Genomic DNA, 25765 nt, shown 5'->3' with positions numbered 1-25765 from the left:
GACACGGATTCAATAAACCAATTGAACACGAAAGGAACATCCATTCTAAATGCAAATTATTCAGGTGCGATTTGAGTTCCTTAAAGGTTACTCTTCAGTTCCCTCTCTCTGTCTAATAAATGAGAACACAGAGCAGCCTAGTTTCCTTTTTCAAAATTCTTCGTATTAAGTCATCCTGCTGCTTCTATTACAGGCCTTTTCTATAAGGAGCAGACACAGACTCTGGACTGCTTCTGTCTTGTGACTGCTGAACATCAACATTAATCTTTTACTAAAGCACATCTGAGAAGAACTGAAAACTAATTTTAAAAAGTCCAACAACACAGCAGTGCACAAATACACTCAAGCTGCACGATCTTTTCTTAACTTTTAATTTTTCCAAAAGATTCTACATTTTCCTATCTAGAAGACTAAAACCACAAATATCAAGAAGGGCCCACTAAATGTAGTCCAACAACACTTGATATTAAACTGATCAAAGTGTCACCAGATCTACCTGAACAGTTATGCATAACAGCTGCAGATCTGACTATGAAATGTTGATGAGATGTTGAGTGAAGTCAGTGGCAAAACTTTTACTTGGTTCCTGTGGGTCAGAACAGCATTTGTTATATTAATTTTGAGCTTGGGTCTTAGGAATCATGGGAAAGAAAACTACCATATTTTGTTATGTTTTATTATATTATATTAAAACCATCATATTAGTGATGCCCTCTAAAAGATGGACTATATTTGTGCATAAATTAAACACTGCATAATACTAGCCACTGACTAAGAGGCTGCTGTGGGCCCTTTGTGGCGTTGGCACATTCATTAGAGAAATCCACAAGCATATTTTATACACAAATTTTCCATTTTCTAAGGAAATTTAATTTCACCATGTAGTTTGTATGGCAAGGTTTTGGTAGCAGGGTAGGCTACAGGGGTGGCTTCTTTGAGAAGATGCAAGAAGCTTCTCCCATGTCCAACAGAGTCAATACCAGCTGGGTCCAAGATGGACCTGCCGCTGGCCAAGGCTGAGCCCATCAGTGACAGTGGTAGTGCCTATGGAACAGCGTATTAAGAAGGGGGCACAGGAAATAAATATCTGCACCAGCCAAAGAGAGGAGTGTGACTATGGGACAGCAACAACCCTGCAGACACCAAGGCCAGTCCAGTGCAGGAGAGGAGTAGGTGCACCAGGCGCCAGAGCAGAGATTCCCCTGCAGCCCATGGTGAGGCAGGCTGTCCCCCTGCAGCCCAAGGAGGTCTACGGTGGAGCAGGAGGATAACTGAAGGAGTCTGTGACCTCCTGGGAAGCCCACGCTGCAGCAGGGTTGCTGGCAGGACCTGTGACGCCATGGGGGACCCACGCTGGAGCAGTCTGTTCCTGAACGACTGCACCCATGGAAGGGACCCAGGCTGGAGCAGCTCATGAAGAACTGCAGCCCGTGGGAAGGACTCACATTGAAGAAGTTCATGGAGAACTGTTTCCCACGGGAGGGACCCCACGCTGGAGCAGGGGAAGAGTGTGAGGAGGAAGGAGCAGCAGAAACAACATATGATGAACTGACCATAACTCCCACTCCCTGTCCCCCTGTGCCACTCGGGGGAGTAGGTAGAGAAATCAGGAGTGAAGTTAAGCCTGGGAAGAAAGGAGGGGTGGGAGGAAGGTGGGTTTTTTCTGATTTTAAAGGTAGTTAAGCTAATTTCCCCAAGTTGAGTCTGTTTTGCCGGTGACAGTAACTGCTGAGCGATCTCCCTGTCCTTACCTCGACTCACAAGCCTTTTGTTATATTTTCTCTCCCCTGCCTGATTGAGGAGGGGCATGATAGAGCGGCTTTGGTGGGCACCTGGCATACAGCCAGGGTCAACCCACAACACACCACAACTCATACAGCAACATCTTCAGAATTAACATCTTCAGAAATTACTGAAGCTTCAGGGCCTTCAGATGAAGAAGACTGAATGAAAACAGCATCAAATTGCACAAGAAAACAAACCCCAAAAGGTACTACTGGGAATTATGGCTACCTGCCTGGGTATATCTCATTGCTAAATACACAAGGGGAGTCATTTCCACAGGAGAAAAGAAGCATTATAAGTTTTGTGGGTACAGGAAATATTTTGCATTTTCCATGTTTCTTTTCATACAGGGTTCAAATGAAATGTAGCAACTGGTCACACTGTTGAAGAGTTTAAGCTGGAATGGTGGCTATATTTTAGACAATCACTAAGTCACATCTCGTATCTCTATCTCGTCTCAGTTACATCCTATATTTTTTAATGGTCCCAAGGTCTCATCCATTATATATTAATGGTAGCACACATGAAATAACTAGCATTTTGAACGCTGTAGGTATAAAATAACAAACAACAGTAGGAAGTTCAATTAAGAAAAACAGACACATTCTGGTTTTGATCCTGTGCAGGACAGCACCCAAAATAAAAATTATAATAAAGACTGGTAATAAAGTCCCAAATCGATACCTTCAGCATACCATGCATAATTGAAAGCAGGATTCAGTCCTCTCCAAACACCACATAAGAAAGTCCCAATAAAAAGGGCTGGATAATATAACATCTACTGATTTTTCTCCCAGTGGAATAAAACAGGACTTTCTTGCTTTCTTTATATCCATCACAGGCAGCAGAAATACACTTTTAGGTCACATATTAGACATTTACCTTCAGGAGCCCAGAGATCTTGACTCCCTCTACATGCTGCTGAGAAGCTTCATGAGTTTAGCAGGTGTTACAGAGCAACGGGCAAGAAGCCTACGGCTAGGGGCAGACTGGTAACAGTGCCCTTGAAGACAGTGTCAGTGCAGTCCTCTGCCCAAGTTTAATCAGAAACAGATTCTTCTCATCATCCTGCTGTAATATTGTCAAGAAATTCCCTTTTGTTGTAAAATCGTCTGTCTGAGTCTTACAGCAGTTGGGAGGAAACTGACAAAGTCGGTTTTGAGCTAAAAGCAAATAAAACCCACTCATTTCAAATTTTAACATAAGTTGCTAACTTGTGTTTTGGTAACTCACACATGGCTGACTAACTTCTAAAACCTCAAACTTTGCATGTTGTACGTTCTCACAGAAAATGAGGGCACAGTCTCCTTTGGAAGCTCACATAATACAGTAATGACTTTGGTTTTTGACTAACCGATCAGCTACACGTGAACGGCCACTGCACAAAAGCACTACACGTTGGATGCAGTGGCTGGTACTTCGTCACACAACATGGCTACACCCTATTAAGTAGTTCTGTTCCCAGCTATTTCACTTGACTCTTGAAGCACATGTGGGTATGAATTCAGGATGAAAGGTAGATACAAAGTTTATAGAAAAAAATGTTTTCCCTTAAAACAGTTTTCCCTCTGCCACTCTCCACTTGCTAGATACCCTTACCCTAACTCAAAAAACACCACGAGTTTGGCCTACCTGGACCGTAACCAATCTGAATAACGAAGCACGTAAAGCCGAGCCAGGCGATGGCGTGCCCCTGGGCCATACCTGGCCTGCCAGAACAACCCCGTCAGACCTCACAGCTCGTTCAAGGCCTCACTTCCCCGGAGGACCTCGGCAGCTGGGCGGGGAGACGGCACCCACACTGCACACGCCAGACCTGCGGCAGTGGATCCGTGGGGAGCGCAGCAGGAGGGGGCCCGGCCCCCGTGGAGGGGCAACCCGCAGACGCCATGGCCGAGGCTGCCGCGGCGGGGAGGCACGATGCTGCTGGCAGCAGCGCCCACGTTCAGCCAAACGTGGGGAATTGTTGACCAGACTCGCTCCCTCCCCACCCCACATTTTCAGGTGGCGAAGCGCTAAGCAAGCGGTTCTGCAGCTAGGATCTATGCAGAAGGCACAGAACACTGTTGAAATAGAACACTGAATCACCAATGTATAACCTCGCTTTTTTAAAGAAGGCCCTCCTGCTATACAACACTGCATTATACAAATTTATCTACAGTGAATGCGAAAACTCTTCTGTAATTCGGAATCTGTCACAGTTTTGAATGTCAATGGCCTGCTTTTAGCAAAGTTCCCAAACAAACTAACCAAAGTGTGCAGAAGTTCATCAGAAATAATAATAAAAAAAAAAAACCAAAACCACAACACCAACCTGTGTACCGAATGTTGGTGCAACATACCAACTGCAAAGGCAACGTTAGTACAAATCTTCTCTGAAAACGTTTATTTAGAGAACTGACACTTGGCAGGCAGAACCGCACAAACTCACGCTCCTTTACCCCTTGAACACGAGAGCTGAAACCCAACTGGAGAGTCAAAATTCACCCCTTCTGAGGCTTCACCCAGGCCTCCTTCCCTCAGCGAGGTTGTTCTTCTGTTCCCTCCCCCAAAGCCCGCTTGTTCCTCCTCCTCTGCACGGGGCACACGAGCTGTTGTGTGAGAGAGGTTTGATGTTTAGCAGAGACTGAAACTCGCCACTCTTATGTATCTCTTTTACTCATTTTTAAATTGTAATTGATTATATTTTGCTTGTCATAGAAGTTACGATTTTTCAGCAGCACATGTAATACAGGCACAGCTTTGGTTCTGATACGAGCACTGTTAAGAATGAAGTCATTCAGGTCACCAAAGCTGCATACGAGTGTCCACTGTTCCCAGATTAGGGCTTTAAACGTTCACCTCTATATTTAGAAACCTAAAACCAAATGGCCAATTTTCCTGATGACTCAGCACCCATACTGACTGCAGAAGAATGTGGATCCCCAGCAGGCCCCTTGTATAAAAGTGCTTAGAAAGTCCAAATGTGAAAGTTACAGCTTACACGCTTTTCCAGACTAAAAACTGAAAGACCAGTAATAACTTTTTCTTTTTTTTTTTTTTTTTTTTTTTTTTTACTTCTCATCCCATACTACCATTGGTTTTAGGAAGAACAACTAAGCATACAACCTTTCTCTTTTACCTTATGTTAAAAAAGCCTCTTTAAAGAATTTCTTTTTTCTCATGCCTGGACTTTAATTGGATGCCAGCCAATTTCCATTTCTCTACCTCCCAGCCTGCTGACGTTCTCTATGCTCTCATTTTATTTTTATACACACACACACACACGTATGTATACAATCTAAGTCCTTTAGGCTTTTTTGTAGCAGTAACAGTTTTGTTGTTGTTGTTTTGGTTTTTTTTTAAAAATAATTATCAGGGAGCACTGAAATAATTGGCAACATTCTCAGAGAGATAAAAAAAGGTTGCTCTAGGCTCCCCTGGGGAAAGTTTGCACGTTCATTGTTGATCTCACCTAGTAAGCTGGGTATGAAAACCAAGAGGCCTGAAGCTGTCATTGTTCATGTAGTTACACGTGGAGATTTATGTTAAACTTTGTATTTATTCACTTTATGAATACAAATAGTAATACTTAGATAAAGTAAGTAATACTTACATTCCACTTGGGAATCTCCATAAGCTTTATTAACATAAATCAGAAAGTAGGGTAGCTGGAAACAAGAACATGAAAATTATATGAAGCCTTACAAGCATGCATATAGAAAATATCTACTAAAAAAAAATGCTGGTAACGTAGCAGATAAAACTGTCCCATTCTTGATCTCACAGATGGCAGGAAAATCCACTGGAAACAACACTCAGTTAATATTTGCCTGCAATATCATCCACAATTTGTGGCTTTCAAAGAGTGTTATTATGTGTGTTTTTTTCTTTTTTAATCTGGTGGACTGATTTAGGAAAAGAAGAATAAACAATTGTGAAAAAAATGGAAGCCTAAAGCATAATGTAAGTTTAAATTACACTGCTTTACTGGTATGCAAAGTCTTTTGGTAATGGGATAACACAATTTCTATAAAATCTAAAAAGATGGGGAGACATAAATATGCATATTCGCTTCCTGACAATGCATTAAAAAAGCCATTTTTCTCCTTATTGGTTTTTTTTTCAATCTTCGCAAATTTTCTTATTTTGGACTTCAAAGGACTGTTAAGTTTAAGAACAGGCATGCCTTCTCACAGGTACTTTCTCAAGTATTTGAGAGAGAAACATAGCAAAAATGAACATGTCTTAAGCATTTTATTGTAAGTCAGTTATCTTTACCAACCATGCTTATCTGGTTGGTTGTCAAGTTTCATACCACTCATTAGAAAATGTTGTAGGATAAAAAAATCTGAAAATCCTACACTAAAATATAAACAAAGATATGTGAGCATCTTAAACCTAAACCAAATTTCATCCCTTAAAGAAGAGTGAACAAAGTTATTGTGTCTGTGCAATTGATTTTTAATTAAATTTTTTAATGATTAGCATAGATGTTCTTACGGACAGAACATCTTTGTACTTTATGTTTGCATTTTTATTTCTACAAGGAATATTAGGCACCAGTTAATCTGGATTCAAGCAACTAGTCTATATCTTGAAGTGACTCCATAGACTTTAAGAGTCTTCTGGACATATATTGATATAAATGACATTGGGAATCTGGGTCAAAGATTCAGATATTTTTTTCTGTGGGATTTAACCCTGAGGCCTTTTATTAACATTAATTACTTCAAAGTAAAATAAATCTTCACTGTTGCTGATACTCTGCCTCAAGCCAATTGATGCAAGAAGGAAAGAGTGTAGTTCAGTAGTTTGTTAAATATCTTAAGTAATATACTACTACTTACACGCTCTGCAGACTGCGTGCCCTGAATTTTCCTTTTTCTTCTGCTTTCATTTGCTATTAAAATAAGTATGTGCAAAATAAAAAAAACCTAAAACCAAGGTTCTTGTTGATTATATTGATTCCATGTCAACTTCAGAAAAATAAAACGTAGATTCACTGCCAGCGTGACTTTGTTCTTCTTTCTTTGTATAAGCTAGCTCAGACTATTTCCAGTTTAAAAAATAGAGCTTATTTCAGAGTGCGGTAACTACCACCAAGTATTTGTTCAACTCACTAATATTCAGTCTTGAATAACAAGATGAAATGTTTATCTACAACAAGATTAGGATTGTGTTTGTCATAATGTTTATCTCAAAGCAAGTTATGCTCAGTGACAATCACAGCTTTGTCACATCATCTTTTATTAACACAAACATCTTTGGATGTATAGATCACCAAAATTTAAAAAGGATTAAATGATTGATTTTGAACCGCATTGTGTATCATCTTTGGGTTTAGCTCAGCCCCTGTGTAAACAGGCTTAGCATTGTCATTGAGAATTACACCCATTTATGCCAGGGATTAACATGCCAGGGTGTCTCTCTGTGAAATCACAGCTCCATTCTGAAGATGCAGCTTCTTGCTATTTTCTCTTCATTTTAAGTAAATGCACATTTAACTACAGGCTGCACTGGTAGTACATGGGGATGGAGATTAAACCTGAAGTGCGGAAGATTCAACTCTGCTCCACTTCAGAGTAAAAACTGTTTCTCAGAGGGATTGTCACCCACATACAAGTGCTGGAGTGCAAACCTCCTCCTTCAAATACCTCACACTGCCTTTTCACTTCTCCACCCACCACTCTCTCTCATCCTCTCACTGTTGAGTGTAATCAGTGTCACTGGAAACTAAGCTGCCCCATTCCTCAGAATGACATCTGACTACTGTGCCTAACAGGGTATGTAGCAGAGCCATTAAAAATGGCAAAGCTTTTCCTAGCATAGAATAAAAGACCAGTGGTAAATTCGGATTCTCTAAGCCCATCTGCTAAATCCTACACTGCACAAACACCCTTTTATTCAAGTTCAAAGATGCAGCTCCTCCATTTAAAGAGCACTTGTTATTTGGGCGGAAATGGAGGCTAGAGTGTGCCTGACACTAAAGAAAGAAAAAATTAATGTTGGCTCTGCAATGAAACCCTCCAATACACCCAGTTTGACCCAAGCATAATTAATCAATTGTATGCTCTTTTAGCAAACCAATTACTTTCATTCTTCGGCTTTTGGCTTGTCCAAATGCCAGTTTACAGTGATATTGTCGTAAGTGACAGGAAAGTGTGGTGAGTCTCTCTCTCTCTCTCAGGCACCGTACTGAATTTGTCATTCCATATAAAATACTAACTGCTGTATGATTGCTACAGAACTACATGTTGTCATGCCAATTAGTATGTTCTCTTTTTTCCTACTTTCTCCCCTCTATCTTTTCATAATTCAGTAATCTGTGCCTACTAAACACCCATTTTGTATTCAGGTTTATTCTCTAGCTCTACTGCTGAGCAATGTTAGGATCTCACAAAAGGTAATGAGAAAAGTTGTAGGACTGTTGTTTTTTTTTTTATTAGAGGCATTAGCAACAGTAAATATGCAGATTTTTCCTTTCACACATATAAAAATGAAAATGGAAAAATCTAATATAACCCATTTTTTGGTAACTCACCAATCTTTTGGCCTTGTGAACATTGTGATTCCTTGGTTTTTTTTATAGGCTGTGCTGTATATATTTATCAATGCAGGTTTGTTACCTGCCAATTTGACCAATTTATATTGCTTTTTGTATCATGTAAAAGGGATGAACTAGACCTAAATACTAACATTATATGCCACCCTCACATTGTCTATCATTCATTTGCCTAACTTGCTTTCATACGAAGTTTTTTCTTGTCTCTAGGAATTTTCACCATCTATTTCTACCTGCATCTTTTTTCTAGCTGAACAGGGCACACTATAGAGAAGACTAAACACTGGATTTATGCAGTAGCTATAAAGCATTCTATTTTTACATTACATTTATAACTATATAGCATTCTATTATTTACATCATATTTCTAAATTTTAACATTTTGGCTGGTTTTATAACTAGCAGCATACACCAAGTCAGTGTTTTTAATGAATTTAAAAGTTCATTTAGTATGAATACAGAGGAATCCTCAGATTATTCTTTGAGCATTTATTAAATTGTTTATGTCGTCAGCAATGGGTTCTAGTCATCATTAAAGTAATTCACTTGCTTTCTTAATCTTTCATGTTCCCTTCAAAATTATAGTAACCTGATCAATAAAACATCCTCTGAAAATGCAAATCCCTTACTACTAACTCCTTTTTCACGGTAAAAAGTGACAAAATACCTGTGGCTAACACTCATAACATGGATATTTGGTTTAATAAAGTTGATGATGCACATTATACCTTGAATAACTGTATTTTCAGCCTCTTGGATGACTGCTGATCTGCAACTGTGAAAGCGTTTAAAAACAATAAACATGTTCCTTCTCTAAACTGTTGTAATCCCAGGTAAAACCTAAAGATTATTCTGCTATTTTCCTTTTAAATTGTATTCCTAGTTTATACAAATTCATTTAAGTTCTGTTGAACAGATGCAAGTATAACAGAAATTGAGATTGGGAGGCACTTCAAGGTGATAATGTGCAGATATGGTCTTGATTTAAATGGGACAACATCAGAACATATGGAGTAAACTTAATTGTCATACCTCGATGGAACACAATACGGATGCAGACACTTCTGTTATTCTTTTGTACTTGCTTCCCAAGAGGTTAGGAGTGTAGCTTCTGTCACTATAGAGTTCTACTTGAAAGAAGGTAAAAACATTTTTCCCTAAAGAAAAAGCAAAAACAGGTGTATCATAAACCTGCCTGCACTATTGCAAACATGTGCATAGCACATATAAACTACAACAAATGAAACATTCCATCTTTGTAATAAATTGAAATACGTTGTGCACATATGGATGAAAAGCCTATAATATTCCACTAAGCTGTGAAAATACAGTACCACTAGGGAGAAAAAGACTTAGAAGATAGGTCTTTCCACCTCCAACCATTACCCCAATTTCTTTTGTTTACCAGGGTTTTACTCTATTTCTGTGACAGATCAGTCCCCTTTTTCTTCTTCCCTCCTACACTTAATTTCACTCGTTTCTAAGCACAGAGTCCTCACCCTGCCACGCTGTCTCCTGTTTTGCATCTCCTCCCTATATGGTGCCCATGGTGTTCTGTTCCTCAGTCCCCTGTTCAGCTCTGCATCTCATTCTTCTTGGTCAGTCCATTCCAAGGTTGAACCACCCATTATGAAGACACTCTATAAAGAAGAAATGGTTTATGTATGAACTGTCTACTATTATCACTGCCATTACTAACAGCATACCCTAAGGTATGTATGGCTTAAAATAATTTAAAAATACAGCTAATACCACCGTATTAATTTAGCATCTATACAATTAATTGCATTCATACAAAAAGAAAAAGCAATCTGTTCTGTACAGAAGGAAATAAAACTCTCTTGCTTTGATCCTAGAAGTAACCCATCCAGCAAACTTTAGTGATATGGCTTCTGTGGAAACTGCTTAATTGTCTACTAAGCACAGGAAAAAGGGGAAATAAGGCATATGTCAACAAATCTAAGAGCACACCACAGCAGTGAAAAAAGATCATACCACAAATCAAAATGAAGCAGCGAAATTTATTTTATTTCCACTGGCGTTTAATACAAATTTCAGGATGGTTTGTTACAAATTTTTAGTCATTATTGAACAGTGGAATCTACAGATTAGCCAAGTCACAAGCCAAAGACAAAGCAGAAACAGCAGTTTTCAATACAAGAAACTTCGCCCTAGTGTCACTAGGGTTCCCGCTGTCTCCCCATCTGCCCTGCATTTTGGTTGTCCTCTTCAGATTCAGTGATTTGTGGATAACTGCACAAGCACCTGCCTTGGTTTTGCTGGAAAATAACCAATATTTTTTGTATCAGTTAATTGTTAGTGACTAGATACTTCAGAATTAGTGTAGGAAAAAAAGATCACTTTCTTTACTTTATAGCTGTCATGTACTTCCTTAAAAAACAAGCAAGATCTAAGCCAGTGAGTACCATTCTCATGTATCCCTGTATGTACATGCAACGTTATACCAGTGGAGACTGGCAAAAAGTACACACTATTGATCAAGCAAGCCTAAGCCAATAAAACCAGCGAAGTCAAAGCTCAATTCTAACAAGATTACCCTTCTCTAATTGCCACTTGTATATATTCACAAGTCTTCTTTACTAGTATAGGAAGTCATGGTGAACCAAAAAAACACCACCCAAAACCAACCAACCAACCAAAAACCCCTATTTGCAATTCACAATTAAAATGTTTAGTATTTACATACTCTGTACTTGTATAAGTTTATATAATTAGAGATTTCAGGTACATACCTGATTGAAGAAGTAACTTCAGATCTCAAAAGTGAAACTTACAGTCTTTTTCTATGCTGTTTTCTGCATTTCTATACTGTGCAATACCCTAATTTTTCTTTCCCCCAGAATTAACAGTAAGTGATTTAAAACTGGATTTCCTATATAGTTGTCTGCATCTCTTTCTCTTATTTCATAGTTATAATTCCTTTCTTTTGCTTATATTGTAATACTAGTTTTCCCAACTAATACAGGTAATTGAGAAGTATTTTAAAACATGACTTTGATTAATTTTTTTAAAAACTGAAATGTCATGAAGCCAAAATACAGAGCATCCTACTCAGATTCAAAAGTTCTTATTAGGAATAATGGTTTTGTCCATTTCCCCTTCTATCAATCTTAAAACTGTTCAGACTATTTACAGTTTATAGTGGATATTCTACACTGACAAATAGTAGCTGATCTTATTACTTCTAAAAAGTAACTACTATTCTAAAAGACGCAGCAATACTACTGCTTCAAGGTGTGGAAGAGAAACAGCCAGTTTTGCTCAAGGCCATATGAGAATTCAGGGTTTGGTTTCTTCTGATGTCACATTTTTGTTAAACTAAAAACATAGCATATTAAGATTTTGCCAGAATCAACATATCAGTGTGAAAGCCAAAGCAAACATTCCATTAGCCTCTACACATGGAAAATCTACATCACACACATGAATAAGACTACATGGTGCTCAAGAGCTTATCATCACCATCACCACCCCTGGAAAATTCTACAACTGAAATGCTTTGTGCTAGACTAAGAGCTATGCATGCTCAGAAGTCAAGGTTAATAACACAAGGTAGCAACCTAATTAAAATATAGGCATATATTTATTTACATTTCCCATGCAAATGCTACTGTCTCTTAAGACTTAGGGCTTGAAGAAACACAGCTACATTTTCACCTTTGACTTACACCACAAGAGTTTTATTGCAGGTTACAATAACGCCATTGCTAGCCAAAGCTTTCTAAGCCACTTAATTCATAAAACAGTATCTTAATCTACCAGGAGTTTAGAATACACTAGAAATGCAGGATCCGATCTTACCTTCAAAGACCCCTTATTGCAACTCATTCTTGAAATAAATCTAGGTTTGTGGAAATTAAACAGGTCCCTCATCTTGTCAAAGATGACGAAGATACTTAACCTCTAAATTTAGATATTTCTTTTTTCTAGAAGACAATCAGTTCTACTTAGCTTAGCAGCTAACAACTTGCAAAAAAAAAAAAAAAAAAGGTTGTCAGCTGTGACATGCTTACCCTTCAGACTAAAACAAAAGCAAGAAAAGAGACTTTAAGAGTGTCACTATATTAATGCATTCAAAACTGCACACATGTTATGGATTGCATGCATTCTATATCCTTGTTGAAGATATTTATTTTATTCATTCGCCTGTTTCATGCCCTCTCCTCCTTGTGGCTAACTGATTGTAAAATTACATTTAAATAGCAGAAGTGGCATCTTTAAATACTAGCTCAACAGCCTCGGTATCATGGCCAGCATCTGAAAACAGTGTTTGCATTTCTGTTTTCTTCTTAAAAGCACTTGACATACTAGTGTAGTTCTGTCCTTTCACTGTCTCTCCACAGGGTCAATATAAAAACATTGTGCCTTTTTTCTAAGACTCAAGCCCTAAGAAAGCAACCTATCTTTGTAAACAACAAAAATATCTCAGCTGCCATGTAGATCGCCATTTTAGTGCGATTACATTACCCCATAACGGTATTATTAATATGTACGCTTAACTACTCTTTTTGCTCCTCCCTCTAGTGTATCTGACGTATCATAAAAATAACGCTTGTACTTATCCAGGCAAATGTTAACTATTTGGTTTCAGCATCGTTTTGGCATTTTGATAATTCTTTTCTACATTATGTTCAGTTTACAACCTACAGCACTTTAATGTATGTGTCACTAAGCTGTTACAGAAACACCAGTTTTGCATGTTTCTGATGAGCATGTAGATGGAAAGTAGAGACTTCAGAGGAGTAAGTCAGCCGCAGTAGAAGATAGCAATCACTGACTGATACCTATGCATATCACATGCAGTTAGTATGAAATGATAACTTACATGCAAATCAGAAAGAGATTTTGCCTTCATTATTTATGCATCAAGAAATTTCCCCCCAAAGAGGAAATACACTTGCAAGACACACAGTGGTTAAAAGAGACATGACTCAAATCAACACTGCACAGCTTGTAGTGATAGTAAGAACAGATACTCTGTTTCTCTAAATCTCTGAAATAAGCATGCTTCAGTTTAAAACTTTTTACATATTGTGAATTTCAACAGGAACAAGATACATGCTTATACTTGCTGACTATTCATTTTCAAGGAAGTAAAATAGTTCCTGGTCACAGTTATGACTAGATTAATGCATATCCCTTTATAACATATAAAGCAGAAGTCAGAAATGTTGCCTCCCCTCACCCTCCCACCCCCTGGATCATTATCATTTTCACACATACGTTTACACACACAAAAAAAAAAAAAAAATCAGGGAAAGGTTTTTAGTTCAGTATATTTCTCCTTTTCAGTGGCTAACACAAGATTTACAGGAAATATACATACTCAAATTTGCTCCGGTTTCTGGAGTTCATGGTACAATTATCTGTAAGGGTGCCTTTGAGTGGTTTCTTCAGGATTATTCAGAGATAGCAGCAATGGTTTTTGGAACTTGCTTTGTATCCAAACTCGCTGCATTTTCACTTTTTTCTTTCTGTTTACTTGTAATCGCCGATCAACTAAATTCTGTACTTCAGTCAATCCAGCCAAGTTGAACATGTTCCATACCTCATCTATTTTGTCATATGAAGAAGTATTGCAATTAAAAAAAATAAATACATTTGTAGAACGTAGTAATTAACAGTCTGCAGTTCAACCAAAGATGGAACCAAATCTGTTTTGAGATTTGAAAGATCAAGGAAACTGCCTGCAAGAAGTCTTTTGTTAGAAATCAATTTTCACAGGTCTTGATTTATATTACAGTAAAAAATGTTATGCTGAGGCCCAAACCACACTGGTTATTACTCATGGCATTCACAGATCCTGCTTCTTCAGAGGGTTCAGTATGCCGTTGAGGAAAACAAATGCATGTCATTTGGTCACTGTACATTATTGAGATAAAGCTATTTCACCTGCCAAACGATAATCCACACATCTATGCCAACCTAATTTTCTCCTTCTTGCCAGTCACCACTGGAAAACTTTATGCTTCTCTGTCATGAGAAAGCACAAACCAAGAAATTTAAAAAATGAGAAAACTTTGAATTCAAGTGACTTCCCATACACATCCCAGATCCTCCTTCTCACTTCTAAAATTACTCAGGTTGGGATAAATCCTGATCCATCTCTACTGCTTATAGTCTAGGTTGCAGAGAGTGAAAGGGAAGAAAAAGTACTGTGCTGCTTGCTTTCACAATTTCCAGTAGCTGGGCTAAAACATACTAGTCTAAGCTGACTGCCAACAGAACCAAGTTGAGTGGATGGGAAAAGAGCAATAGCATCCCATCATCAGGAATTTAAGTTTAGCTCCTGCAGAAAGAGCAGCGTCGTAGCTCAGATTCACCAACACAGCAGAACAAAATATCAGAGCACTGCTACCAACTGTCCTTCCAAGCATGTTTATCTAAATTTTAAGAAAGAAACTGAGTACATCTTTAAATAACAGAATTTGACCATACGATTAGACACAAGATGCTTAGACAAAGAGAAGTTTCCAGTAATGTCAGTAAAGAATCTTGCAGGAGTCCAGATGCAACAAGTGTATACATAAAGGGAATTTTCTTACAACAGTTAGCTTTGTGCTTTGTAAAAGCAGAGTATTTTAAAAAGCAGCCAATAAAACCTTCTTTAAATTTCTGTCCTAAGATGAGCTTTTATAACCCAAATCATCTTGAGAGACACAATCCTTTTTATGAAGCTATACCATTTCATACCTTTGGTAAAGAAATACACTCTGGTTCCATCTCCTCGTACGTAAAAATTTTCTGACAAGCAACGACCTAAGGCATTAGAGCAATACAAAGAAAGGACATGTCACTTTTTTTTAAAAAAAAGTTAAAATGAACAATGAACTACAAAAGCATTCAGGAATTACCTTTTTTAAAACGAACTTGAGCTGTGTCATATCTTCCATAGTCTCGAAATAACAAAATTCCTCCAGGCTTCAGTAGTTTAGCCAACCTATTTACAACCCCTTGCATCCTTAGAAAATAGATAGGATACTGGTGAAATCTGCAAACATAACTTGTTTTTCTAGGTGCTTGGAATGTACATAGATTACTCAAACTACAGTGAGATGTGTCTATATTTACGATAAAAAGGCCAGTCACTAGTCAACTGGAAGAACTCTACAAAAAAGCCTCTAAACCAAAAATTTAAAAGGAAATGTAAGAGAATACAAACTGAAAAGAAAAGGAGCCCTTTTCCTTCACTTCAGCTGAGTTTCAAGGATGGATTAAACCACAGTTTTTGAGTATACAGGTCATATGGGTCAAGTAGATATGACAAACAGTGAATGAACAGTTAGCTATGCGCATTGGTGAGCTAGACTGAGCCTCCTTCCCATACACAGTAAAATCAAGGGCCTGGAAGGCAGACAAAAACTTACCCAATTTCTTTAGGAGGCACTGATCATACACACAAAATCAGTATCTCCACACCTAGTGGCTGAGGATGGAAAGAAGAATCTGAGTAGTACCTCAGGCAAGGAATCTGGCAGAACTCCAGCTGTATATTGCTAGTTAGAGAAGGAAATCCTGCATCCTCCAAAATGCTGGCAAGTTTGTGAATCTTGGTGATATCTAACATCAGCTTTTCCTTATCAAGATTACACCAGCCTGCTGTATGTATGATAGTAGTAAGTACCATACACAGTATTCTTTCCCCTTCACTAGACCAGAGTATCTTCATTCTCACTTTTTAACACTGGAGCTTCTTATAAATACATTTGCATTGCTCCGCAAAATATGTTACTAATGAGTAATGGCTTGGGTTTGCCTCACTCTTTCCAAATAAACTGAAGGACTTGGGCTTTCCACATTCATGAGAGACCACAATAGTCAGTCTGCACAGGGCAGACTGCAAGGTAGAGAAATCCCCTTGCCTAATTCAAATCCCACAGGGAAGCAGATAGACCACGTAGAAGATGAGGAGCCAGAGCGAACGTGAAATGAATGAAAAGGAAAGACAGTACACTGTATCTGAAAAGAGCTAAAGAAGAGTAAGTCCTACATACCTATACAAAATCAGCATAAAATTGCTGTGTGCCAAGAACACCATCTTTACACCATCCCTGTCTCTCAGGTGGCCTTACCCCCTTACCCCAAGAATGTCAGAACTCAAGCACTAATGCAATTTGGTCCTTCTACAACAGTAATGCAGGCATCTTACCCTGCTTTTTAAGAGACAGGATTATGAGGTAGTTCAGCAGAAAATAATGTCATAACTCCAAACAAACAAACAAGAACAAAAAGTATCACACACTTTTTAAACACAGAATTCCCTTAGAGGAAGCCAAGTGCTTTAAAAGTTGTCCTCTTTGCTCATGCTCAACACAAGCAATCAAGTGTGCTGCCACAGACAGAAAAGGCAGCACCACCTAAGAATAAGAGACTGTTCAGGACAGGTATTTGTGCACAGAATTACAGACTTTTCCTATAAACATAAGTTTTGTGCACATACAAAAAAAGTACATGTACAAAAAGTGAAAGTGCTTTGAGAAATCTCATCCCATAGGACTAAAGCACTTTAATTATATAGCTTGAAGAAAGTTTAATACCTTTCAAATTCTGCAACCAATTCTTAGAGGGCCCTTCTCACAGAACTAAAGTGTGTTAAAAATGGAGTACAAGAGTAGCAATTATCAAAAACTAAACACAACAGCCTGAAGAGAAATCACTAAGTAACAATTGTGCTGAATACAAATGTATCCCTCATAAATTTTCCAGGTCTCCAAAGTAGGGAAGTTCTGCATCATCATTCTCTTGGTTTTCTTTTTCATTTCCCAGTCTCAAAGTTTCCAGAAAAAATGTATACTGAGCAAGATGAATCTGGATTACATTTGCCTTTATGCAGCCATTTTACTTCTATGACATGACAGTAGTGACTAACAAATCTTTGGAAAGTGGGTCTTACAACACAGATAATTACATGGAAATTTCTACATATTTGTATACACACACACACACAAGTATCCATGTCAGCCTTTAGAGGCTGACATGGGGACAAAAAAAGATAAACACATTGTCAAAAGCCTAACAGGAAAAGATCCACAGAAATTCTGACAGAACATCCTACTACTGCTTCTACAGGCAAAGCGACTGAATGAATGTGTCTCTATTGTCCAGTTTCTTCCTGGCAGAATCACTGCTGTTACAGAGATCTGAACTCTACTGCTTGAATTGTTTTTGAAATCTAGACCCAGGCTTTGCATGACTCACGTGCTCATCTCTGAACAAATAGGAAGGAGCAATATTTTATATGGGAAATAATTTCTGAAAAGCTAATAATCATTAATAACTGAGGCAGGGAAACAGTTCTCAGACTTGGGCAAATACTGTTCTGTTTGCCAAGCCCATTTTAATGACAGCATGTATTTTCCTTCATATGATCTAGTTAGAGGAAGAGTCAAGGAGTTTAACTTACATGCCCTCTTTTGCATTTTTACCCCATTAATTTTCACAATTATCCAGCCTTAACAGTCAAAGTTTGGTTCCTTAGACAGGGCATTAGTAACAAGGCTAACAGTACTCAACATAATGCTATACACTAAAAGTAAATCAAGTTTTCTTAATCCAAACAAGTTACAAAATTCTGAATGCACCTTGGTGTAAAAGGCCTGCATGTAAGCATTTGTGTGCAGCTAAATCAGCAACGTAAGCATTTATCATAAGGTGTTAAATCATGAATGTTTCGGTATGATCACTGAAAATAATTTCCTTCTAGAAGACCAGTGGTCTGTTTTTTTAATTTGTAATTTTCTTGAATCACTGTCACTTTTAATAAGGGATGTATTTAGTTACAATATACCCCTTGTATTATGATGGAGACAGGAGGCTCACTAATGAATTAGTCTGACCAGCTTTTCTCTTAAGCCTGAAAACGAGAAACAGAATTTAAAATACCTTGGTTTATATAAATATATATATGGAAGCTTAGTAAATAATACATTAAAGATTCATCGTCTTCTTTTGCTATTCTTGAAAACCTCCAATGATAAAAGAGATTTAACCCATTTGCTTTGTGCTTTAGTCTTCATTTACCTGTCAGGATGAATTGTAGAGAGCACAAAGACAAGGAGAATGACATCCAGGATCTCATCTGGAAAAGGATAGGGTAAAGCATCATCACACACATCATGAACAAAGGCAGAACACCAGGCTGAATTGTAGGATGAATGTGACTGTTAGGAAAAAGATGAAAAGAGGCACAGAGAGAACAGTAGTAGTTAATACATTTACTGTGACTCAGGAAACTTTTTTTCTTCAATTATTCAGCATTGTAAAACATTTCATATAAAAGCCTATTCTGTCTGGTATCTTACTCAAGCTGAGAAACAAGCTCACTGATGGTATTCATTCCTCTGTGCATAGAGTAAGACTTTGTTCTTTGGAATATTGAAAACTTCAGTTAAAAGTTGTCAAAGCCATCACAGTCTTTTTCATGAAGACAGCTTCCTGGCAGCCTCCTGAATTACAGGCTTATAAGGTCTCTAAAGCAAGCATATGAATTACCTTTACCAGCTCCACTGCTCCTGAAGCAAAATCACAACAGTACAGAAAGGTTCCGGGTATATTGCTAGGAAAACAAAACCAACACCAGTTAATAAATTATTATTGTAAAAGATAAAAGTCTACATCAGTGTTCATAGAACTACAGAGGGCCCTTTGGGGTTCTCCACAGGTTTGATCAAACATGCCTTATTGATGTCTAGCACATGGAAAGCCACATAGGTTGTAATGAACCAATAGGGCAGACAAATTCATAAGAATACCAACAGGCAGTTAGTATAAAAAGGAGAATGATAGCCTTGTCAGGGAGGAAGTGAAAAGGAAAAGAAAGAAGGTCACAGAGGGCTGTCAGGATTGATGACAACGTCCTGGTGTTGTATTACACATTAATAGGTCACATTTTCTTACAGAAGCACTGTGTTAAGTCTCCATCATTAGCCCATGTATGCATTAGCAATTATTAATTAGCAATATGATTTGGGCAGGGGTGGGGTGTTGAAAAAGTCATCCACAGTTCTGTAGACATTTGGGTTCCCATGCACTGCCTTGCTGTGCTTTTGATTAGATTAAGCAGTATTGGTTGTTTTCCTCCATTATCCCCTTCATTTTGTAAGCCAAGATGAGTAAGAATTTACTGTAGCTGTCTTTTACCTTCCTGTCCCATCCAAGACTCAGCCAGCTGCAAATTTCCTTGTACCATTCATCACATACTAGTAACTCTATGGAGAGATTTTTTTCATCTCCAAAAAAATCACTTAAGAGAAACTGAGCAACCCCCTCAAAACCTAGTGAGGGATGACCTCACAGTCAACTCATGATCAATTAACGTGTCTTTAAAAATATTGGAGATTTTGGACAGATGGTTTCTTTAGAAAGGGAATCAAACTCCGGCAGCACCATAAGATCTCACAGTATACACTGCTAAGTTAGAGACTTTTCTCTGAGGGCTCAAAAGGAGAACCCTTGTGGACCAAAATATATTCCATCTTTGTTGCTGAGCAAAACTTTTATCAGTTCTGTGCCCACCATGAGGATTGATGAGTTTAGATATTTGTCATGGATGAAGACAAGCAGCCTGGCTTTAGACCCAGCCAGTCCCTTGGGAAAGGTCAGGCTGACTACCCAATTGACTTGTTAGGATGTTATTTCAATTTTTTTTACAACAGAAGAGGAGCTATGTAGAAAGTCAACTTAAAACAAAGACACAGCTTGATCGGGATGGCAATTTCATGATGCATTGTATTAAAAAGCAGTAACTTAAAATTTAAGGAAGGCAGTGGGAAGCTGTTTAGAAGTTACATTACAAACCTAAATGGAATTGTTTTTTGTAGCCAGGATACACCCATACTTGACACTGGCTTCTTTTTATAGGCATACAAAATTTTTATATTATTTATATCATTTTTTCTGTATTTATATTATGCAACTTTAATACTATTAAATAATAGTAAACCCAACTGTGCTATAAAGCCAGGTCTGCTAAGAGATAAGAGGGGTTTCCATCAGTTCACATACAAGATAAATGTGAGTTGTTCAATGTACCAGCCAATGTGATTGACTGGAGGATTTACATATAAGAATAGAGATCTCCAGGAAAAATACCTAATGAGTGGATTCTTAATTAGCAGAAATGCCAACCTATGACTAATGCCTCCTGTGAGGAAGACACAAAAGTTTGTCTCATCTTTTTTAATACAGCCACATTATATCTTTTCCCTATATAGTGTTACTTTCCAAACTTTTCATATGAAACAGGGCTCCCCTTTCATTACATGCTGTCTAAAGCAAGGAACTTGTGGGATGAAGACGCATTGGTAACACTAATGAGTTGCACGTATGACCTTGGTGCATCACTCAATTCCTCCTGCTCTCTTCTTTCCATATCTGCAAAACTGAGTATTTCTGTATAGTGGTGATGCCAGCAATCAGAATTCATTTATAGAATACCAAACTCAAGCTCTTCAAGGCATGAATAAAAAGAAAACTATTTCAACCCTTATACATACACAGCCTTTCCAATAAAGCCTTCCTGCCTACATGGAGAGAGGACATGCTGTTGTAACAGCTTTTTCTAAAACTGGACGCTAAGTGGATTAAGATGTTTCAAGGAATTAAGTAATGCAATACAGAACTTGCACCTTCCTTGACACTAAAACCTGAAGCAATATGACAAAGCTTACCAGCCAAATTCAGAAATAACACAACTTCTTACCATTAGATCACATGTCATTATCTACTGTCCCCGATTTTGGACTTTTGAAGAGATATCTGGTAGCTTTACAGTGACATATAAGACAAGAGACTATTTTACCTGACTGATTTTAACTACCAGAAATCAGCCTGAACACACCTGAAGACAAACCTTGTAAGCAAATATGGTCCTCCCAAGACTAGGGTTGACCAGTATGAGGAGTATCTTGTGCTGGTGCTACCAACATTATCTGAGGTCTGCAAGCAATCAGAATTTCAGGACTCTCAACACTTCCTGCAGCACCAGTCTAGCACCAACATTTGCAGAAAATTAAGAAGATGAGAACAGAATTTTCATATTTGAAAATGCAGCACTACATACCATAGAACTTTCAAAATAGGAAAGACACTGTTCCCAGCACCACAACCAACCTAAAATCAGAAGAAAATCAAAAAGTTAAAATACATGAGCAAATAAAACCTCCTGGTTTTTTATCTTTCGTCTTACATGAGTTGGTAGGCAGGACCCATTAGGCCTGAAGGTATTTTGGACAGAAAAGGTATAAACAGCTCGTGCTACAATTCTCAAATCATTGCTATGATCATGTTTCTCCTCAATGGCTTTCTAAAGTTAAGAGAGAATCCACCTCTCAAACTGCATAGGAAAATACGATATTCTTGTCCAATTTCACCATTTGGCACAAATTAGTCAAGTACTTGTACTTCAAGAACAGAGCACTTTAAGGCATAAGTTTCCTTAGGAAATCTGAAACCCAAATTCCAGCGAAAATTGAATCTGACAGTCTAGCCCTCAATTCTGATTTGGGATAAACTTTAAAGGGAAAACAAAGCCAAGATTCTAGGTTTTTCTGAAAGTTTCTGCCATAAGTGACTGTAGTACGTACAATTCTGAAAGCTTACTTTCTTGATATTTATTAAGCGTCTTTAACAGGCTTTTGAGCAATTGAGTTCTGTATGATGGGTAGAGTATTTGCAGTGCATTACCTCTAATATTCTGTAAGTGGCATCACTACCAGGGAAGGATTCTAGCCTGCCAAGTTCTCCTCCACAGACTTTACCCTGAGGATTGTCAGCAGGAGATTTTTCTTGCTTTTTATTATATACATATCCTTGTACAGCAGTAGAACCACCTCCATCATTTTTCTTCCAATATTTTTCTCCTTCCTCAAACATTTCATTTTTGTGTAAAAAACTGTTGGTACTATTTATTTTTGTGTGTTCTGAAGATCTTTCTTCTGTTTTCAACTCTTGTCTCCTTTTCTCTGGAAGAATTTCTGGGAACTCTAGAAACAGCCAATTGCGATCCTTGAAAAAATTATTTTTATGAGTCTTGTAAAATTCATTCCAATATTTGCTAGCTTCTCTCTCATATTTATCTGAAATTCAAACAAAACAAAAACTTGGTGAATAGAAGCTTAGCTACAAAATACTGTAAAGCAAAATGGAACTTGGGACCCAAATTTACAGTTTAAAAATCCATAGTTTCCAACATGGTCCATATTTAAATAAAAACATACAAATTTTGGGTCTTGTCTTAACCTGTGCTCAAAATAACTCCCATGAGGGTTTAAATAGATTTTATGCTACTTAGGATGGGGCAGACAGGCTTTCTGCATCTTTTTTTTTTTAATATACTGGCATAACAAAACATCACCAAAATATAAACCTGTGAATTTCTTAGGCAAGCTTTCATGTCTCAATAAAAACAATGCATCTTTTCAACTGAATGTTCTCCATGTTCTTCCTGTTTAAGAAATACTAAATTGAAATTAATTTCATTATTTATGAAATTCTATAAACAAATTGTTTTATTGATTGATTTATGTTTTATTGAAAATTTGTTGGTAGGTAGTCATGTCTCAAAAAAGTCATCAACTAGAAACCTAGTTCTGTGAACTGCAATGATAAATGCTACTGCGCAGCCAACAGACAGTAATTCACTCAACCATTCAACAATGCAGTTTTGACAGAATGTAACAATACAGTCAGAAGCAAAATCTTTGCTTTCTTACTTGCAAAACACTTCAGAGAGTCTTACAATAGACCTCTGAGTTAACTTTTAGTTCACAAAACATTCTAGCAGTGTTAGAATGTCAAAGAATAGGACTGGAAAGGTTTTCACTGGTCAGGGAACTCATACTCCTTCTCCACAGAAATTTGTGCAATCTTAAAATACAACCTTTCATATAGGTTTGACAGCTTTCTTCAGTAATAATTACAGTCCTTCACCATCTGTACAGATAGAGACCTTTTCCACTACCTAATCTGAAACTTCCTTACTGCAATTTAAGTCCAGTAATTCTTGGCCCATTAACAAAGCAGATAAAGCAACTGAAGTCTTTCACTATGTCTCCCATAAACAAGCTCTTCTCTAGATTGTCTAAACCTAACTCTCCTTTTTTTCCACAGAAGTCATGATTTTTAAAGTTCTGATCATTTTTATTTTTCTTCTCTAGATTGTCTCCAGTTGATTTATTACCTTTAGGTGCTGTATTCCGGTAAAGGCATTATCAACACAGAGCAAAAAAAAATACTTTACAAGGTTTACAGGCTGTAATCCTGTTTATAACTCCCAGCTTGCCATTTTGCAACAGCGTGACACTGCTGATTCAGCTAGTGATTCACCACAACCCTCAGATCTTCTGCAAAATGACTACCTAGCCAATTGTTCCAGAACCTAGTATATTTTTCAAGGAATTATTCCTAAGCAAAGTATTCTACATATATTTTTAGCAAATTTTTATCTTTCAGATCCTTTTTTCCAACATTTCTCCAGATCTTTCTGAATCCTAATCCCATCCTTCAACATACTTGAAACATCTCTTCACTTAGGATCATCTTCAAGTCTCCCATTTCCTGAGGTCACTAATGAAAATACCAAGCAGATCTGGACACAGAACAAAATGCTTCTCTGCCCAGCACAGCCTTCCAATTCTGAAAGGCTCTCTAGGCATTCATTCACCCAAAAGCAGTTTCATTAGCTCTCGCTTGCCTAACTTGCTTATGAAAATGTCAAGTAAAGCAAGTTAGAAGCCTGACTAAGGATAAATTTCAGGACTTCTGCTGCTCTTTCCTTATCCCCGGGGCTGGTAACCTTCTCCAAGAAGGAAATTAGCTTGATTTTACATGATTTATTTTTGAAAAACATTTCTTGGCCAGTATTCATATCCTTTGTTCTTCCAAACCCAGTGTCTGCAAGCTCTGGATTAACTCTTCCAGTATTTTTCCAGGAACTGAAACTAATTATCTGACTCTTTTCTTTTCCCACCTCCCTTTTTAAAAAAGTAAATACTCTCTTTTCTGCTTTCCTAGTCATTCGTGTACTCTATGGATGTACTTTGTAACCTGTTCTTCCTCAGTACCAGAACAAGATCTTTCCTCCTTCTCTAGCACTAATTGTGCTAGCCACTGGACTGCAGCTAACCCTTTCAAAGCAAGACTGATAAAAAGATAAGAATTACAGCTTTTTCAATGTCTCTTTTGTTGATGGTTTTCCCTTCCTCATCCTTAAGTACCAAACCAAACCTTTTTCTTGCTTTTTCCCCCTCATTCCCAAAGCATTTACAGAACTGTTTCTTGTTTGACATCTCTTATTAAGTGTACATCATATAACGTGTTGCCTTTTTTATTCTGTCCTTACTCACATACACTGACCCATTAATTCTTTTAATACAAATGCACAGAATAAATATATGGTGCATTTCTCCTGCTTCTCTCATTTAAATCTTAACATACTATTTCCTTAATCGCTACAGCTTTTCAGAGATAAACAAGGCTGAGTATTATCATTAGAGGCACAGACAGGCAGTGGGAAGCGGAAAGGAGGTGGCAGAATGCCTTGTCCTAGAAATCTGCATAATATTTTAAAATTAACATTTAATACCTCCAATTGTATTATTAAAGGGCAAGACCCAGCCATGCAGAGTAATTGTACAGACTTGTTTTATAATAAAACTGCAGAGTTGATTGAGGTCATATATACCAGATTTCGATAGTGTAAGTTGCACATTCACAGATTGCTCAGCTTCAGTATAAAATAACCCAACCCTTCTACTCAAAAGGTTCTTAAATCATCATCACCCCTTGTTATAGTCACTACTTTCCCACAAGTCTGCGCAGAACCCTTGTAGTTTGATTCCCATCAAGTTTTCCAGATTTCAGAACTGAAGGAAAGCAATAGCTAAAGTCAGCCCTTCAGACTGTATTAGTATGGCATTACATAGATTCAAGTGAAAGAACACTTTACTTTCCATTCTTTCTCTGGTCACTCCTGCACCACTGTGTAATAACCACGCATCCAGTATTATTATCAATTTTTTGTTTCAGTTTCTATATTTAAGTAGTCTGACTACCAAATTTTCCAAAGCCTGTAAAAATGACAAAACTAATAAACATATAACCTTCTGAGACAAAAAAATCCCTTAGTCAATCGATCTTTCTCCTTAACAGAATCTTTCAATACAAATAGGTATGCCTGAGAAGAAACTGGATGCGTTAATAAGTAAATCAAATTCCAGAAGGTAGTATCATGAGTTCATTCAGTTTAACTTCCCTTGTTTTAATGAGGCTCATCAGAACTACTCTGTTTTAGTGATGCAGTAGTATTGTTGAAATCTGCCTTGTCTTTTTTCCCCCTTACTGTAGTTTCCAAGGCCCCAAAATAACCTGCTTGTTAGCTTCAGTCTAGTTCATTGTTCACACAAATAGGCCAAAACG

At 37.7% G+C, this 25765-nt stretch overlaps 2 protein-coding genes across 17 annotated transcripts in view; both read right to left on the bottom strand.

The window, feature by feature from the left end:
* TLK1 (tousled like kinase 1) overlaps window positions 1-2919 on the bottom strand; it is a 91497-nt gene extending 88578 nt beyond the window's left edge. The window contains exon 1 of the mRNA XM_056348933.1: window positions 2668-2919. The gene's annotated coding sequence lies outside the window, so the exon portion shown is untranslated. The remainder of the gene's footprint in view (window positions 1-2667) is intronic.
* A 1348-nt stretch (window positions 2920-4267) lies between these two features.
* Window positions 4268-25765, bottom strand: part of METTL8 (methyltransferase 8, tRNA N3-cytidine) — a 35083-nt gene continuing 13585 nt past the window's right edge. For 9 of the 16 annotated variants that reach the window (XM_056348944.1, XM_056348941.1, XM_056348937.1 and 6 more), the window contains 8 exons: window positions 22034-22425; window positions 21411-21460; window positions 18842-18905; window positions 18371-18510; window positions 15205-15311; window positions 15044-15109; window positions 13677-13903; window positions 10469-10608 (listed from right to left, as the gene is read on the bottom strand). In XM_056348944.1, the coding sequence (XP_056204919.1) occupies window positions 13713-13903; window positions 15044-15109; window positions 15205-15311; window positions 18371-18510; window positions 18842-18905; window positions 21411-21460; window positions 22034-22425 (1010 nt within the window). In that variant the 3' untranslated portion in view covers window positions 10469-10608; window positions 13677-13712. Of the gene's footprint in view, window positions 4377-5380; window positions 5436-9361; window positions 9487-9828; window positions 9970-10336; window positions 10609-13676; window positions 13904-15043; window positions 15110-15204; window positions 15312-18370; window positions 18511-18841; window positions 18906-21410; window positions 21461-22033; window positions 22426-25765 lie in introns of those variants that run through there. The other 7 variants (XR_008823489.1, XM_056348939.1, XM_056348947.1 and 4 more) reach the window with 7 other exon arrangements.

Source organism: Falco biarmicus, chromosome 8 (genome assembly GCF_023638135.1).
Source record: "Falco biarmicus isolate bFalBia1 chromosome 8, bFalBia1.pri, whole genome shotgun sequence".
NCBI lineage: Eukaryota > Metazoa > Chordata > Aves > Falconiformes > Falconidae > Falco > Falco biarmicus.
This window is presented reverse-complemented; position numbering and strand designations above follow the sequence as displayed.